This window comes from Thermobia domestica, chromosome 4 (assembly GCF_964235325.1).
Source record: "Thermobia domestica chromosome 4, izTheDome1.hap1.1, whole genome shotgun sequence".
Taxonomy (NCBI): Eukaryota; Metazoa; Arthropoda; class Insecta; order Zygentoma; family Lepismatidae; genus Thermobia; species Thermobia domestica.
In genome coordinates this window covers 11599612-11618196 of record NC_137457.1, presented here as the reverse complement: position 1 = coordinate 11618196, position 18585 = coordinate 11599612, and the positions used below count along the sequence as shown (strand labels likewise).

Here is an 18585-nt window from a genome sequence, read left to right as displayed (position 1 = left end):
ACTTTTCCCCACAAGGCATACTGAAATGTGTATCTTCAATGTGTATAGAAGCTTATAAAAGTTTGGCAACCGCTCTATAGATTTTGATAACATTGCCCGTATCTGCCGCATCACGGGAACGGTCTTTCACCAAATTAAGCTGATAAAATCGTACTTGCACTCCACAATTGGTCAAGAAAGACTCACGAATCTGGCCATTCCTTCCATTGAAAATGAAATAACACCTACTTGGGATTTTGAAAATATAGTTGAGATTTCCGCAGCAACCAAAGCAAGAAAGGTAACATTCTGAATGCTGGTGGAACACAGGCTATTATGGTAGTGGAAATATCATTGAAAGTAGTTTCATGTTTCAACTTAAGACAATTAAAATACAAAAGTACGCAAAGAATAATAAAAATCCGTCAAGATCTGTCAATTGACTGGTGATGGGTGGTAATGAAAAGTAGGATGGTACAACCCATAGTAGAATTCTGTGTTCACATATTTAATCTATGATGTATTCCCAATTATTCAATATATTCAGGATTTTTTTGTTATAATATATTCTAATTATAAGGATGTTACTAAATGGTAATAGAAAGAGTTATAAGTGACATAATAGAATTATGAGTGAATTATTAAACATAAAATGATGTAATGATAATACAAATGTGAAATTTGGAAACAATAGTAAAAAAGACAAGCAGGAGAGAAACATACTAGTGCTTAACTATTCACTGATATTTCGGCAAAAGCAGTGGGGCTAATAGATCGTATATTATCACTGAAGAGAAACCTAGTAAAAGATAAATGAAGAAGACTGGCAGGAGAGAAATCTATTCCAGCGATTACTTACTGATACTTCGGTAAAAAAAAAAAAAAGTGTTTAAGTATCGTGTGTGTTCACTGGAGAGAAACCGAATGTTACAGTGAATGGGGCTAGTTGCAGGAGAAAAATCTAATCAAATAAAACCCATGTAGCGTAAGCTCAGGCAGGTGAGAAACCATGAATAAACTTAAGCATATGAGAAATTTTACAGGAGGAACACCAAAGGCGAGAACCGTACAAGAAAATTCTAGAAAACTTAGAGCTTATATTTAAAAACCGCATCGGTTATATTATTATTTGCATGTTTTTCAATATTAGCTCATTGTTACATGTTGCACATAAATTTGTCTCTAAATGTATTATTAGAAGCATTACTCCTACTATTCTATCTAATTGCAGTCGGTACGCGTTTAAACTAGGATAACTTAGATGCAGAATAAATTTTGGATTCTTTGTAGCTTCCGTTAAACTTGTATCTCTAACCCTTTTTCTATCGTGTCCCTTCTTTAAAAACGAATAAAAAATATATGCAACGATAGCTCTGGCCTGGTTTTAGTCTTAGATACCAGCCTGAAGGCGGTTCTGAGCATTAATAAAATAGACGGGGACTCTGAATGTCACCCAAATTTATTTAATATATCCCAAATTAAGATGTTTAAACACACACATCAACGGGAAAGGGCGAGGAGTAAGCAGAAAGAATGTTTATGTAAATGAATGACAAAATAGAAGCGTATAAATCAGGATTGCTCCAAAAGGGGTCCCGATCTACTTCACTGGCCCCGGGCACCAGTTTGCCTTACGCCGCTACTGACTATCAACACAGGACGCAGGTTTTAAACTGTATTTGAAATGAAGGATATCATGCGTGTGGAATAGCTACCACACTCTGACTCTTAATCCGAACAAACGTATCAAGGACGCTTTTACAAATTTCAATTCCAACTAGAAATCCGTCGCTCAGTACCCCAAGTGATTTTAGAGGAGAATTTTTTGTAAGAATGAATGGGATTTAAGGACTATTTCGTCACCAAAGTTATATGGAATACAAGAGTGAGATTATCACAATAGGACGTGTCAGTTAGCCTCATATGCTGTGCATTTTTTTTTCGCTGTTCAGGTGATCACATTCAATACTGATATATTTTTTAGGGTATCATACAGGACCGAACTGACATTCGTATTATAAGCTGGTATTGTTTCACTGTCTTTAATCTTGTGCGACTTTCTCATGCTCCCATAACGTTTGGAAACTAGGTATTAAAATTCCATCTTTGGATCAGTTAGTAAATTAGGAATGTAATTATCCAATTATTTCATTAATTAACCATCACAAACAACTTCAATTATTCTTAGTTCATTAAATAAAACTAATATTTAAGAAAAAAATGCCTAATTAAAGTTATAAAGGTGGATTCGAAGGAAACCCTATCTAAGGCCTCAATAATCATTTTCCGGTTGTTGTGACCATTATGAGCTATGTTAAGGATGCGTATAGTTCAAAATTTCACATACATTAGATATTTAATGGAAATCCTTACTATTTATTCTGAGTGCTAATGAAGATTTAACTCTTTATCTTCAAACATTAACCGATTTATTAATAAATCTATCAGCAGAGTTCATCATAATTTAAATATGAATTGTCACAGTCGTCAATTACTAAACTGATTATGGGAGAAATAAAATGCCTGTGTGCTAAAAACTTTCCTTGTAAGAATTATACAAGTAATAGAAATTGATTAATTATTGAAGCCTGGTAGTCTGAAGGATATACGGAATGCTTTTTAATAGTTTGGTATATCTAAAGAAGAAAAAGATTGAGTTCCACTCACAATATTTTCGGACGTAGATATAGAGCAATACAGAGGACGAATAGGATTACAGCTGTCAAAGCTTTGAAGAGAAATGTTGTTGAATTTATGATCTACATTCTGTATTACATAAATCTGAGGAAAGAACGAATCAGCGGTCAATGCAAAACAGTGCATTTGACTAGAGGATTCTATTGACGTAACTTTCAAATAATTATTAGAAAGATATGTCTCACAGAACGTCTGGGGATTGCAAACATATTCGGTTTTTGGTTCTTTTGAAACTTTAGAATAAAAATAGAATCAAATTTTACGGATTGGCGAATTTTATTTATACAAAATAACGAACCAAAATGCTCTTTGGTTAAATATTGTAAGGCTCCTACATCACAACATGAGCACATGTTTATAGACGGCAAGTTCTAACGTTTATAAACAAGTAGACGATCCACTGAACAGGAAAACATGAAGATCAACATGATGGGAACCTCACGAGGCATCAGTTGACCACTGATCGCCAACCCACAACAGTTCTGGACTAACGAGCTCTACTTATCCTAACATCCCTGGAGGCTACTTTGAAACGAAGGGGACTCCTAAACACAAACCATAGCTCTCGAGGCTGCCATGACCTGAGGATGTTTCCTAGGATCATAACCTAGACTCGCTACAAGACACCCCGGTGGCTGCCATGAGCGAATGGGTTCCCGTATGAAATGTTTTATCCTTCACTATTGGTTGATAAGTGATATTCTGATATATTAGCTTTGTAAAAAAAGAAAGACTATTTTTTTATTTTTACAAATACAGTGATAGAGGGATAGATTCCTGGTTTATTATTGTCCCTACTTACACAAAATATTACATAGTGGAGGCGCGGGGTAACGAACACCGTATCTATTTTCGTGAAACAGCTAATACTGAACATATTTAATAGTTGCTTAGATAACAATTTGGAGAGATTGATTGAGAAGTACATTGTCTATAGATACATTGACCACAATAAAACATCGACATAAGTCGGGAATAGTCCACATACAATCCTAGATGGCCATTCAACAGTGAACTCTTACCATCATAGAAGTGAGCCTCAAAACACCTTTTGTGTAAATTTTACATGACCCAAAAAGTTTTTGTTTGTTTGTTGGTAGGTGGATTTAGTTGTCTTTACAGCGGCAATGCTCTATGAGAATAAGTTTGATATACCTTGGCGTGACTATATATTAAGTTTGATTAAGAACCACCGCAAAACGTTTAATTTCCACAAGCCATCAAAAGCGGAAGCCCTTATACCACAAGCATATATAGTAATCTTTAAAGATCAAGGAACACTCCAGCAATATTACTTATGTATACAAAAAACAAAAAATATGTACTTCAAGAAATATATCAAAAACTATACAGCTTACTTTCTCTGTCATTAGATTGTTTATCTTTGGGAAACAATGGTTAGGTTTATGTACGTAACATAAAAGTAACACAACCTACTAAACTTTTATTGGGGTAGGCAAGACCTTATGATTTCATAGTATAATTCTCAAGTTTAAACATGTTTTATCCACTGACAGAGATAAATGAAATTGGAAATTGTAGTCTCCTTTATTATAAATAAAACAGTCACAACACCCTTTCTCAAACTGTTGTCGTCAAGGGGTAAGCTCATCCGGTCTCGTTAGTTTGAGTATTAATTTAAGAAGTCTTAAAAAATAAAATCAAGTTGATTGCCTATCAACATTTCTGAATCTCTTATAGGTGTATATATATATATATACACACACACATATATATATATATATATATATATATATATATATATATATATATATATATATATATATATATATATATAGTAGGTAATAGTGTTTTAAAAAACGAATTCCAGCACCTTGTATACATTTATCATTATAAAATGTTATTGATATTCATCAATTATTAAAAGAAACCAATATATATTGGTATTGTGATTTATGGTAAAATATTTTTTAAAATGATAAATTTTCATTAGAATTTGGACAAGCATAGGTTGGTCTGTATAACATACTGATCAATAAAATTGGTTTGCACCGGAAGATATTTTGGGAAGAGGTCCCTTAAAAGATTGTAATTACAAAAATACCTGCTTCACCAGCTCCTTCCATGAATCCAGGTAGTTTCTTTTTGTCGATTTGCCTATTTGCATTCTTCTTCGGTTCACAGTCCTTAAAACTTCCTGCTCCAGCCATTTGGCCAGCTCCAGCCCCTGATCCCGCTCCCGCTGCAACATTATACGTAACATTTTATAAACTACACATATTGCAAGATTCTAACGTTTCCCTGGGAGCAAGTCCTTTCCGTAGTTATATTTCTTGAAACAACAATGCACACCTACGGAATCTAAGATATTAAATCATTACTTTGTGTATCACAATCATAATTTAATTCAAACTTAAATTTTGTTTTACCAGACTAATATATAAATTGTTTTTTATCAGTACTAAGTTTGAATACTCATATAAAAAAATGCTTTTGACCAAAACAACAGGCTACTAAATACCGTATCTAAATACAGTAAGTTAAATGTAAATGCAAATATAACATTTGTAAGGATGAAACTACAATGTTTCATTCAAAGTGGATGTTGAATTAATATAACTTCTGTTCTTTAACAAAAGCAATAGTCCTATGGTTCACGATTATTCCAACACCAAGTTAAATTACACAATAACATAATTGCAACACATAATAAATCCTTACATCAGCAAATGATAATGCAGTTGCTTCAGATACCTGGAATCTAACGTTTTCATTCAACATAGGTAATGTTTCTATTTTCTAGCCTTTATACAGGAGAGCAGGAAGGTTTTACATGGATGTCCAATGGATCTCTGTGCTGTCCAATATGAAGTGCAATTAAAGGTATATGACATGTAATAAAAACGTTCGTAATTTATATTCAGTAGAAATTATTTACATACTTTAAAAGACGCAATTATCCTTAACTGTTCGGATAATTCACCAAAACATACAAATACCAAATTTTGCATACATGTTAAACATCTCGTGTGAGTAACGAAAAAATTACGATATTGTGATAAAGGCGCCATTTTCCATTCAAATCAACTGTTGAAATTTTTCGTCGCTTCCAAATAACTTCTTACACGACTTGCTCGAGAGAGTAATACTCCCAGAATACGTCTTTTTTCCCGCTACCCTAACCACCTATCTTAAGTTGGTCACAAAATTTATAATAATAGGGGTCAAGGTGGAACAAAAGCAGCCCTGCGGGGCTTCTAACCCGTTCCTACTCGTCCTCCTCCTCCTTCTACTACTACTATTATTACTCCTACTTCTTCTTCTCCTCCTCCTCGTATTACTACTACTACATATCTACACTAAAGTAAGTAAATAACTTTTTCTGAATATTTTTCATGTTATTTTAATGAAAAAATATAAAATTTAAGAACTATCCTTGGGCCGAGTTTGAACCCACGCCAAAAGCGATTTTCGTTACTAGCCAGTAGCGCCCACATGCTCGACCAGGAGGACCAACAGAAAATACGTTTGATTTCCGGTATATGTATGCTACGTGGCATGAAACGGATAACACCAACCAATCTGGACCGCGTAATTAGTTCCTACTTCCGAGAGTATTACTCTCCCGAGGTAGTCCTGTTTTCGTGATAGTTGCACGTATCATAGAAACGTTTTATTTTCTCAGCTAGGTAAGAAAGGAACGTAGTTTATTCTAAAATGAGAGCATGAAAATTTATTTCCGTTTGGCGGTTCAAATAAAAAAGTGTGAAATTTGAAATACATGTTGCTACAAAGTAGAAATTTCGTATCCATATTTACTCTGATGCGTAGTTTACGACACTGTGCTGAAAGTTGAAAAAAGTAGCCATCTTGGTTGTAAGATTGTTCTTTAAAAGGCACAGGATTGCTCTAATTCTAGCCTACTTACAGATATGGTGGAATAATCCGAAATGTTGGAAAAGTCGCCATCTTCGATTCAATATGAAGGATCAAAATTTGTAAAGTGAAAATTCTAATCTGAGCTTACGGTAGGACAGTCAAGTTTAGGTGTATCATTAAGGAGGAATGGTAGTTTAAGTAAGGAAAGAAATCATTCGAAGTCACCATCTTTAACGAAAAATTGCCTTGTAGTTGAATTGGCTTGATCTGCCTTGTTATGTACTACTGAAGGGTAATAGAACAGTCATTGTTCAACGTAGCATCTTGGCTGAGACACACCTATCTTTGGTGTACGAAGTCCCGGGTTCGATTCTCGGTGGGAGAGTCTTTCGAATTTTAACTATTCTGGATGTGTATGTGTTCGTGTCCCTGTCGAGTTTGGAAAAGGTTAAACAATAATTGTAGACCTATACGAGGAAACTCGGGTTCTCAGGAAACTGAGGTATGATCGGTTGATCTTAAAAAAAATAGAAAAGAAAGTGTTAACATGCTTGCTTTCGAACCAGAAGATTCGGGTTCGATTCTTGGCAAAATCTTATTTTGTTTTCTAATTTTTCTTATCACGATTGTTTTATATCAGGAAAGTAGTTTTTTCTTTGTATTTCGAGAACAGAATATTTTTCTTAATTTATACGTAGAGGGAGGGCAGATCTTTATACGGCAACTGTTCAGATAATCTCGAGGCGAAGCAGTATGTTCGTGTGAAGCTTCGAGACGAGACAGAACTGTTTGAATACAAAGATATGTAGCTTTCGACACGGGGCCTCCCTTGCACAACATAGTGTCGAGACGAGACAGCGTAAAATTTGGTCTCGCGACAAAACTGTGTACTTCAAACCGAAAGTTAGCTGATATCTAAGAAACATGGAAAATATCGCAAAAATAAAAGCGAAAATTTTCCTTCTTATGCCCTTTATCGATTCCCGTTAAGATATATGCATATACAAAGTTTGAAGTGTATTTCACAACTCTAGCCTGAAAACCGGAAGTACGTCAATATCTGAAAAACTGTTCGGAAAATAATCATAATAGATCATCCTAAAAATATAAAATTACAGAGTTACACACAAACGACTTTTGGCAATTGTTTTGTTAGCAGCGTATATACTCGTAATATATGGGATAGGTACTAAAGTGCCCATTTAGATTCAATAGTGTGTTTCTTGGGCAAGGCTATAATCAACTTGCGTGTGTAATAGAGACCCAAGATTATTGGCCATCAACATATATGACGTTCTAAAAAGCAACGTTCGCATAAGTAAGTAAGTGCAGATGTGGGTGGGAATCGAACCCAGAATTCGTGCTTAATGGCCTCAAGTGTTCTCACTAGACTGAACAATTTCTTAAACTTTAATCGTTCTACTTACTGGGGAAATATTACGTAACGGGCCTGCTAACAAAACACAATTGAAACCAACAACTGGGGTAAAGATTTCCAGGAGGGTAAAGGTTTCCAGTGGTAAAAAAATCCTGTGACACCGTCTCTATCTACACAACTATATATTACAAAACATATGTATGATATACATACGTACCTCCCCAATTTCGGCCCATGTCGAAGTTCATAAGACGGGTTCCAGCTATAGTTTTAGTAGAGAGCAAATTTAAGATTATTTCAATAGATTTAACATATTTTAATTGTTATTCTAAACAAAAATGGTTCTGTATATTTGACAGAGTAAATGATGAATAGTTAAGAAAAATAGCAATTTAATATATATATATTGAATTTTAGAAACATATATCATAAGTTAATGTAATTTGTTCTCGTGGAGCATCTTTCTGGTTCAAATAAATAGGGGACAATCTTATGCTTCTACAGATAACTATATCTGCAGAGGAAGTATGCAAAATTAATAATCATATTCAAATGAAGCATACCTTTTGTAACTTCAGAACGACTTAGTACAATTGTTGCTTTTGTGTCTGTGAGGCCTCGGGACTTGGCGAATGGACCAAGAGTTATCAAATTTTGGTCACAGTTACCTTGGTCCAGGCCCCAGACGAAGACAAAGTTTTTTTTTCTAATTCTAACAGGAGTCTCAGGGGAGGCGTTTGCCGGGACAAGTAAAAGTACGAAAAAATTACTACTATATTTGTGTCAAATTCATAATTTTCGCGTTCCCTGACATCAATAGTGAAACTCGGATCGTATTAACATCCAAATTCAGCCCATTTTACTGCGGACCGGGTGACACCGGGGGGATACCGAGACATGTAAAGATAATCCAAAATGAGCAATATTAGTGTCAAATCCATAGTTTTCGTGGTTGCAGAAATCAATGGTGACACTTCTATTTTCGATGACTTTCAAATTCAGCTACCATTGTATGCTGGCCGGCTGTCAACTGCCGGATGGTACCGAGGCATGTAAAAAAAACTCTCAAATTACCCATATTAGTGTTAAATCTATAGTTTTCGCGGTCGCTGAGATCAATGGCGATGCCCCCACTGGTATTGACTTCCAATTACAGCCCCATGGGTTGGAGTCTGAGGCGTATTCATTTCAACTTTGAACCATGGATCTCAGGGTGCGTTTACCGGGATATTTAAGGGTAGTGGAAAATAATAGATACTTGTTTTCTTTGTTGCGCAGTTTGTTTACATACATTGTTTTATCTGATCCATGCGAAGAATAGGTATTTAAGTATGTTCGAAATAAAATGCGACTAAATTGAAGTCTCCTTGCTATTCCGGATAATTCCTTCGCTCATATTCATTGCAAATTATCTCTGTTTGATTTGTCGTCTCAGTAGCTCAGGTACTCAGTTTGTAGCAAAATAGATTAAAAATTTGAGAATAACTTAAGATCACTAATAGATTATCAAACTATAATGCGATATGGTATCTGATATCATTTAGTTGATAGAAAAAGAATTTCATTTCGGTTTATTTTCCGAGAATAAATAATATATAATTTTGTTTCTTATTTTTTGTTAACATACACATCGTTGGAATCAGATTATAGGGTCTTATATGCTTGTAATGTTAATTAGAACGTTCTTCACTTAGTCTAGGATAACTCTTGAAGGAATGATCATTTTTGAACTTCATGTTTCTGCAATATACATATTAATAAGTTTCTTTCGTTGAATGTTGTTAAAGAAGTTAATCCGTTCATACTTTCGTGGGTAACGATGATTTCGACGCTCTCTATTCATAATCCCATGTCAAAATGTATGCTGAAATTAGTTTCCTTGGGGTTAGAAGGTGAACTATTTTTAAGAGGTGGATTCGAAAAGAGTCTAAGTCAATTTTTGTCAAGTTTGAGATATAGGTTCTATTAAGTTCCACTTCAGTATCTTCGTATATTGAACAGGCTTTCATACCAAAACTACATAAATCAAATTAGTTGTAGGCGAAACAAAACTGCATTATTCTCCAAAATGCCCTTAATCAACAGCATTCTCTGAACTTATTTTCTGACTCATGCCTACAAACACTTATAAAACCCTTGCTATGGATAAAAATATCAGCGATATCTTACGAAACGTAGGCACTTAGTTTTCTTTTACGTAGATTACTTTTCTTTCACGGAAATAGAATGATGGAAACGCACACAAAACATCTTGTCCTGAAAAACTAACTTTTTTGACTTAGGCTCTTTTGAAATTGAGCTATACATTTCTTAGGTTATGATATTCTTTCAATTCATCTAAAAAATATTGATTAAAATGAAACCTTATACATCTGGAGTAGATATGACATATAAATATGATATTCAGGATTTTAGATTACATATGAAGCTTGGAGTACTGTATTCTATTTGACATATCTTTAATCAGACATGGAACATTTGTTTGCGCAAAGTTCAAGAATATATTTTTCTCCCCTGTGACAGCTCTGACAGACACATTTCCAATTTTTATATATAGATTGTAGCAGATGTGCTTCTTATTCTTAGATGATATAATTTCGAATTGGCTTTTATTTTGGGCACTCAGAGTTGATTTTTAGGAAATCTGCCTTTGGTGACTCCCCCACACTACTCGAAGCTTCTCATGTAGTTTATAAATATCATGTCAAATTCAAGTACTTAATAATGTTAAACGTACTTAACAACTAGGAGGGTTACAATACCAAATACTAGCAAGCTTAACTAATTAGTCTTCAACACGTTACATTTAGAGATCATATTTAATGACTACAGAAATCTTTTCTTGTCATTGACATGTAAAATATAAACAAAATAAATTTAAATATATTTATCCGATTTTCTGCCTCTCAAAATTATATTTTGTGGTGTTTATACCGCCTGTAATTATGACAGGAGGAAATCACTTACTGAGATCACTAAAAAAACAAATGTTCGGAAGAATAGTGCATTCGAAGAGTTAAATGTTATTCTTGATTGATATTTAATTTAGTTTTGTTGCAAAGTTAGTAAACTACAAGTAAACAAAATTCTAATATACATAATTTAAAACGAGCGCTATAATCACCTTAACTCTGAAGACATACTGAAAACAGCATATATATTTGTTCATCCTAAAATTACTTTCTTTAGATTATCATGATTATTATTTTACTTTTATACGTAGTTTTTAAAACGTTTAAATACATTTTAGTTATACGGAAGAAAAATAATCATAATAGTGAAGATTGAAGTCATTATGCTGGAGCAAATAGGTTCTCTCGAATGTTAGTTGCATTTCATTCATGTGCATACTTTATAACCTTTATTCGTACATAATGTGCACCTATTTGCATTATTATTGAGTGGGCACTAGATTCGAGTCAAAATATGCGGATATTTTCGTATATTATAAACTTTGTGCTGCTTTCCAATGGCAACTCAATGCCAAACCCCCATATATGATAAAACTATTGCTTTTTTCATATTAGGTAATGCACTAGATGGATTGTTGCTGCATCTCATGATAAATATACTCTCTTTCACTTTAAAAAAAAAATACTTTTGTAAGATACCTAGATTTAATAAATGTTTCACAATTCCCGTGTATAACGATAAACTTGTAAAAAGGTAGCTACATGTGCAGGTATTCACCAGCAATCGATAAGCACTAGAGTGGATTTCAAATTATATTCGAGCAAATAGGTAAACGAGAAATTTAAACTAGAATATTTAGTGCAAAATTATTCATTAGCGATCCTATCTGATCTATACGAGTAAAACATTGATACTGCTCTTTGTACCTATCTCTCAAACTTTTACTATATTACCTGTTTAAGATTAAAAATGAAGACAAAGAGCAGGAAAATAGTTACATTTTTGGGAAGTTGACAGTAATATGGCAGGAAACATGGAAACCGACGCACATCACACATAACAAAGTTCTTAGATTGAGTATGTGGAAATTATAAGGTATTTATGGATTTGATAATCATTGTTTTAGGTTGGCAACTTACAAATTTGTACGGTAAGAACTGCAGTTCTGAAACTTACATTTAAAAGAATTGTTATTATTAAAAACATTTTATACCATATACAATTTATATTTTTGTAACATAGAGATGAAGCAGAATATATTTGTTTTCATTACTAAATTAAAGCAAATTAAAAGTTTAAAATTTACAATTTATAACATGCAATTCGATTTGTATTATTTTGACTAAGCAATTGATATAGATTTTTAAAACTTACAATAATTAACACATTTTCGACTTAACAAATATGGTGATATTATTCAATATGCTTTAGAGCTATGACTTTAAAAATTAATAGCTCATTACGATTGAGAATATAAAGAAGATTTAACAGTACGTGAGATTCAGTGTAGAATTAGGATATAGTGCATCGACGTTGATAATAATTAGCAAAATTTGTAAAGGATGAATTCTCTGAGAATTAGATTTTTATTGTAATAGAGTCACCGTAGCAAGAGTGTGTACTCTAAATGTATGAAGTAGTAAAATAAAGATTTTCTCTACGACTTAAGAGCTGTATGCTTTGGGAATTATGTATTACTAGCTCCGTATCATGTATGCACCGAAATTGTATTTCCTATGAAACCTATCATGGTAGTTCTTGTAAATTAAATTGTAAGTTTACTATGAAATATACATAAAATATATTACAAGCAGAAACGAATTATTAGGTCAAACTACAAGGTAACAATATCACAAAAATTTATCCTAAAATATTAAAAATGTAAAGTTACATGATACAAATATTTAACTAAACGAATGCAGTAATAAGTATTAACTGGCTATTTACACGTAGCAGAGGAATTTTATTATGAATATAGGGGGTTAAAAAAAGTTGTAAAATACAATAATATTTCTTGTATCAATGAAAAAGATTTTACCGCTCTTGAAAATGTATAGTGTAATTTCTCTTAGTCATAAGCGTATATATTAATTAGAAACAACTTCTAAGCCGCTCGAAAGAGAGTTCAATCCAAAACATTAAAATTGTAATACTTAGCTCAACGATGGTACAGTAATTTTGTATGAAGACGAAAGAGAAAATCAGATTGGCATATAACAAGTCACATACGCTTGGACGTAAATTTCGTCCGCTAAAGTATCTCAAAGACATGACATTATGGCGAATGTAATAGTTGGAAAGTGTTTATTTTAATGTAAAAAGCACTAACTCAAGAGACTAATCAATTGAGGTTTTAATACATGCATTGTGTTAATACAAGCTTTACTTATCTAAAGAAATAACCATCTAAAGAAATATCCATCCAAAGATAAGGAAGCTGCAAAATTACAAGAATTTTCGGACAAGATCTGACACACGTATTTTTGTCTTATATGACTAGAGGAAATATTAATTAGTTCGAGGCACGTTCCAGGCAAGTTTGATAGCACGTTAGTTAAAATAAAGGTTGAAGAAAAATTGTAACTGCCCTATCTCACTACTCTAGACCAATAAATATAAGTACACTTTTCCCCTTAGGGCTCACGAGTATTGATCGCAATAAACATTTAAACTTGTAACTTCAAATATTAGTCTCAAGAAAGGGAGAAAACAAGTAAAGTCGATTTTCAGAACAGAATTTCAACACAAATTATCACACTTAAATTATTATGCTTTATTTAAGTTTGTCATATTTTAACTGTTATGTGAAAATATTAATACCATATCGAATTATGCTCTTTCGTTTATATTTAATTTCCTCATTTTAACTTTAGGCAAGTATTCTTTTATGGGACAGTAAATCCATTTAAGATTCTGGAAAGTCAGGGAATAAATCATAAGAAATTGTTAATTGTACTACTAACAAAAACATGTTTAGAATCATTGAATTTAGAAATATCATAACCAAGAAAGAAAAGAAGGCATTTCTTACAGGTACGTGATTTCTTTTATTCAATATTATGTCGCGGATTTATGAAGGACAGTCCCTTTTCAATCCCATATGCCATTCCATCAATTATTTCTTAACAGAGCACAGTCATGAGTCCTTAAGAATGTCATTTGTTTGAAGTTATTCTAAGTGTAAGAATTTCGTATTTTTACGGAGTAAGCGCATCATACTGAGTTAGGTGATAGTTTGGGTTTGGCTACATTATATGCAGTTCTCCGGATACAAGTCCAATGAGGAAAATTTTACCTTAAATATATTTAATTTTTTTGATTGAAAAATACTGAATTTTTGATATGAAGTAGCTTTCAGGAATAAACCTTTTCTTCATACATTATACGAGAAAATATTTATAGAAATGGATTTTTCAAATATGTGGAAAAGTATCATAAAAAATTGTGCTTGCGTTACGAATACACAAATAAAAAAGTGTCGTTTATTTTCATATTTCACTTCTTTTTGTTAGTGTGTTCTAGATGCATGACAGATATTTTCTAGTTGTTTTCTAAATATACACCCTTATATTATTTTGGTATTTCAATTTAGAATATATATGATAGTGAACACATTATTAATGCAATTTGAAACAATTTAAATATTCACACAAATGTTTAGAATTTAGTAAAGCAGTATTTTACTAAAGTTTACAAATATGTATACATTTTCAAGAAAGAAAAATTAATAAAGCTTTATATTTTTAGATACTTTACTTTTAAGCTGATATTAAGCTGAATACTTATAAATAGCTTCTATAACTTATCAAAAGATATGATGGCAATTACTTACCCTGAATCTTTACCCTTAGATAATTATCATTTTACAGACATTTCTTGATTTTTTTTAAATTTAATGTAACACTTAATAACTTAATGATGTAAGTGAAATACACTCATGTTTAACGTTTCAAACACTGGAAATCTTTTTATAACAACATTGTAATTCGAGTCAAATTATAACATATTTTAGTCAACATTTTTTAACTCAGTTTAAATATCGAAGTAAGAAATTATATACATCACTACAATTAAGGCTTTTAGAAATGAGAATTAATGAATATGTTTACCTGCTGCAGCATCATCTGTAATGGTAAATAAACAAAATTACATGGCTACACAAATAAGAAACAACTTTAAATAATGTATTCAGATACTAATTGAATTGACAGTTCTGTTTACCATTATGAAATGTGATCTTTAGAGGCTATATTTTCATTCCAATATTTCATCATTTTAAATTGATAAAAGAGAAATTTTATTTGTAAATATTATGTGAAGCGTAGAAGCTAACTTTACATAGAAAATTAAATTCTTAATTTTACGAAATTAGTACATTGAAACAATCAAATTTATTCATTAACACTTAATAGAATTCAACAGAAAACTTTATAAGTAATTTAAAATTGTATATGTTTATACTGATTTTCCATGATATCGGCGTAGTACATGTTAGAGCGATTGTACTTAATTTGTTCCAGAGACAACGACTACTGTGAGGATGAACACTGTAGATGAATTAGTTATAACATAATTTCTTTAATTAATGCAATTATGCAACACTTTAATATACTCAGTCACAAGTAATGATTGGGCTCACTTTAAAGTAATTAAGAGTCGAAGTCATACTCTTTCAGTAAAACTTTTTAGCATTAAATCAACAAAGTATTAGAAGACAATTTACACACAAACTATATTTTATTTTATTATTATCAACTTAAGTATCATAATAATGTTAAATTTTGACAATCTTAATGAAAATCACAATGCATTTTGTTTAAGATATTTTTTTATGTGTGAGGTATCTTGTTGGACCTTTGATTACGTTTGAAGCTAGAATTCTGGTTGGAAAGCACCATCTGTGTGGGTTTTCTTGAAACTTTTTCATTCCCATTCTTTCTTCTTTCCCCTTTTATCCACTCTAATCATGGGATGTTCTTGATGATCCGTTTCTTTTACGTATTGATTTTTTAATACGTGACGCTTGTATGGAACCCAAATACAAAAATTAACTCACTAAAAATAGAAAAAATCCAGTCCAAATTTCTTAGTTATCTTGTATATAAGGAAACAAACATTTTCCCAAGAACTGAAAACTCTAATTCATTAAATAGGAATTTTGAATTTCTAACATTCAAGCAAAGAAGAACGTTATGCGACATGATATTTTTATACAAGGTACTTAATAATAAACTAGACAGCAACGAATACATTTCGAACTTTTAAATAAACGTTCCAGGTAGAAATACACATCCAGAAAACTATAACGTCTTATATTGTGCAAAAGCAAGAACGAATATCCTAAATAAGTCGCCAACATGGAGGATTATTGCAACCTACAACACACTTTTAAAAATGACATAATATAAATATTTATGCTGATTGCCTCACAAGGTTTAAAAGGGAAATTGTAAATATCTTATTGCATGGTAGATGAGCACTGTAATTGGGTATAATACCTATTGTGTTCTGTTTCAATAAATAAATAAAGAAATATGTTCATTTACTTAATATTATAGATCTCCTGAAGCAATTGAAATCAATTGTTCTATACTTGCAATAATTAAAGTTTCTGACCCAAATGATTTATTACTCCGATTTACTGCCTGAAAAGTAAGTTATTTGAGTACTGAAGCAGTAATCATATCACAATAATCGGAGCAGCAAATAAGTAAAGGACATAAAATAATAAAATAGAGTAGACAATAAACATCATAATGCTTATAAAAATCTTAACAAATTTTTCAATTAAAACCAAATATATAACTATTCATCCATAAATTTTAAAAAAGAAATGAAATATTTCAAAAAATAGTCTACTTTCGTATCTGTCTATTTCTTGTATGATTAGTTATCTTTGCTAAACATATGGTACGACAAGTGAAAAATCAGGTCCCATCCTTTTGGTAGCATTATATGAATTAAGCTCTTACATTTATAATAACTAAAATATTTAATTACAACAGACACATCGAAAATGAAATTTTACTTGAAATCTGTACAGCGTCAAAAATGAATAGCATATCTGTATTCATGCTATTATAAAGAACCCATGACTTTAGTATCCTGTTACAGATATAAACTTCTTTTTCATTACGTCGGGTAGCTTGTTGTTCTTGATAGTAATGTTTTATACGTCCGTGTAACTTCCTTCAATGAATTCAGTATTTAAAACTATTTGTTGTCAAAAATTGCAAGACAATAAGATGCATTCTAGGCAAACCTGTTCAGAATTTGGTTATTTATATAATCTGTTACCATACTGTCATAAATAAAACTATTATTACTATTATTTACGAAGTGATCAGTTTTCAGTTTATGCATAGGGTTGGAGCAAAATAACTATATAACACATTAGATTGCGACTTTTATACTAACTGAAATCCGAACTGTTTTAATCCAGAAACAGGTGTAAATTGAACTTTTAGAAACATTTATATCGTAAATTATAATAGTACAGTTCACATTTAATTAAAAGTACAATGCTAAATACGGTAGCTGATAATAATAATGTTATGAAAGAATAAAATGTTTCTTCAACACTTACCAAAAGTATCCTTTGAATTATCTGACACAAAAAGAATGTTACGTATTAATTTTGTCTTTAAAGATTAACGTAAGGTTCAAAATTTAAATATACTATCACGAATTCAAATTATATACGGTTACAACACCAACTGATAGGAATAGAAAAACTAGACTTATGGGTATTACTATAAAAATGTAATAAACTAATTCAGCTAAATTTTTAAAAACGCTGTTGTTCTCATTAAATATGTCCTTACTTTTTAAAGAACATATCCTTAACTTATTTGAAAACTGCGGAAATTCCAAAAATCAATGTGAAAGATTTTAAAAGAAAAATAATTGAACGAAGCATTCTTCGTTGGGCTTAAAACCAATTGTTTTACTAGATGTATTTATTTTCACATTTGAATATCTAAAACTAAGTATAAACTAAGTTTATAATTTTATTTAGACAGAAGATGTCGATACAATTTTATGAATCTAAACAAGAACGCTATGCCGCTTTTTCACACTTCACTTTCTAACATCGATATGTGACATAAGACGCACCTGGAATATTACAAATGGTCCCCATCAGCATCCACGATCTTCTGCCAAAGTTCTGGAAGAAACTGGATTTCATCCCGGTAGAACTTTATGGGGCGTGAAGCGAAGAAGGTATCAAGTGAATTTTACACATCTACTAGGGATTTGAACTGGCATCCTCTAAGGTGATTGTTCGAAGAATGAAACAGGAGATAATCGAAAAGTGCAATGTTCGGAGAGTATGATGGATACAATAGTGTTACCCCTCAAGGCGTAGAATGCTGTCCCGGATCATCTCAGCCACGTGTGGCTTAGCGTGGTTTTGTAACAGAATGACATTTTTGCGACTCAGATGTCCTAGTTCCAGAGTTTTTTAGTTTTTTTCTTGAACACGGCTCATGTGCTCACATTACGTAGCTGCGTTTATGCTCTGACCAGCTGGTAGCAGTTCCCGATGCACAAAGTAGCAAGCAGTCCACCAAACACACAGGAGGTGCAGTGCCGGTTTCGGTTGCTTTGGAACCGGTTTTACCGCACACACATATAATCGTTACACCCTGGAACCTATATACTTGCTTCAAGTTATTTTTGTCTCATGTCTAGAGGGTCTAATGTTATATCAAAATGCATTTTCCGCACTTTATATACAAACATCATTTTACTTTTCTTTTGTATCTCCCTTCCCT

General features: G+C 32.1%; 1 protein-coding gene across 3 annotated transcripts in view; it reads right to left on the bottom strand.

The window, feature by feature from the left end:
- Positions 1–18585, bottom strand: part of LOC145683717 (uncharacterized) — a 163699-nt gene that overhangs the window by 77631 nt on the left and 67483 nt on the right. For all 3 annotated transcript variants that reach the window (XM_081755182.1, XM_081755180.1, XM_081755181.1), the window contains exons 6-9: positions 17394–17414; positions 14917–14931; positions 8112–8156; positions 4742–4879 (exon numbers count right to left, since the gene is read on the bottom strand). In XM_081755182.1, coding sequence (XP_081611308.1) covers positions 4742–4879; positions 8112–8156; positions 14917–14931; positions 17394–17414 — 219 coding nt within the window. The remainder of the gene's footprint in view (positions 1–4741; positions 4880–8111; positions 8157–14916; positions 14932–17393; positions 17415–18585) is intronic.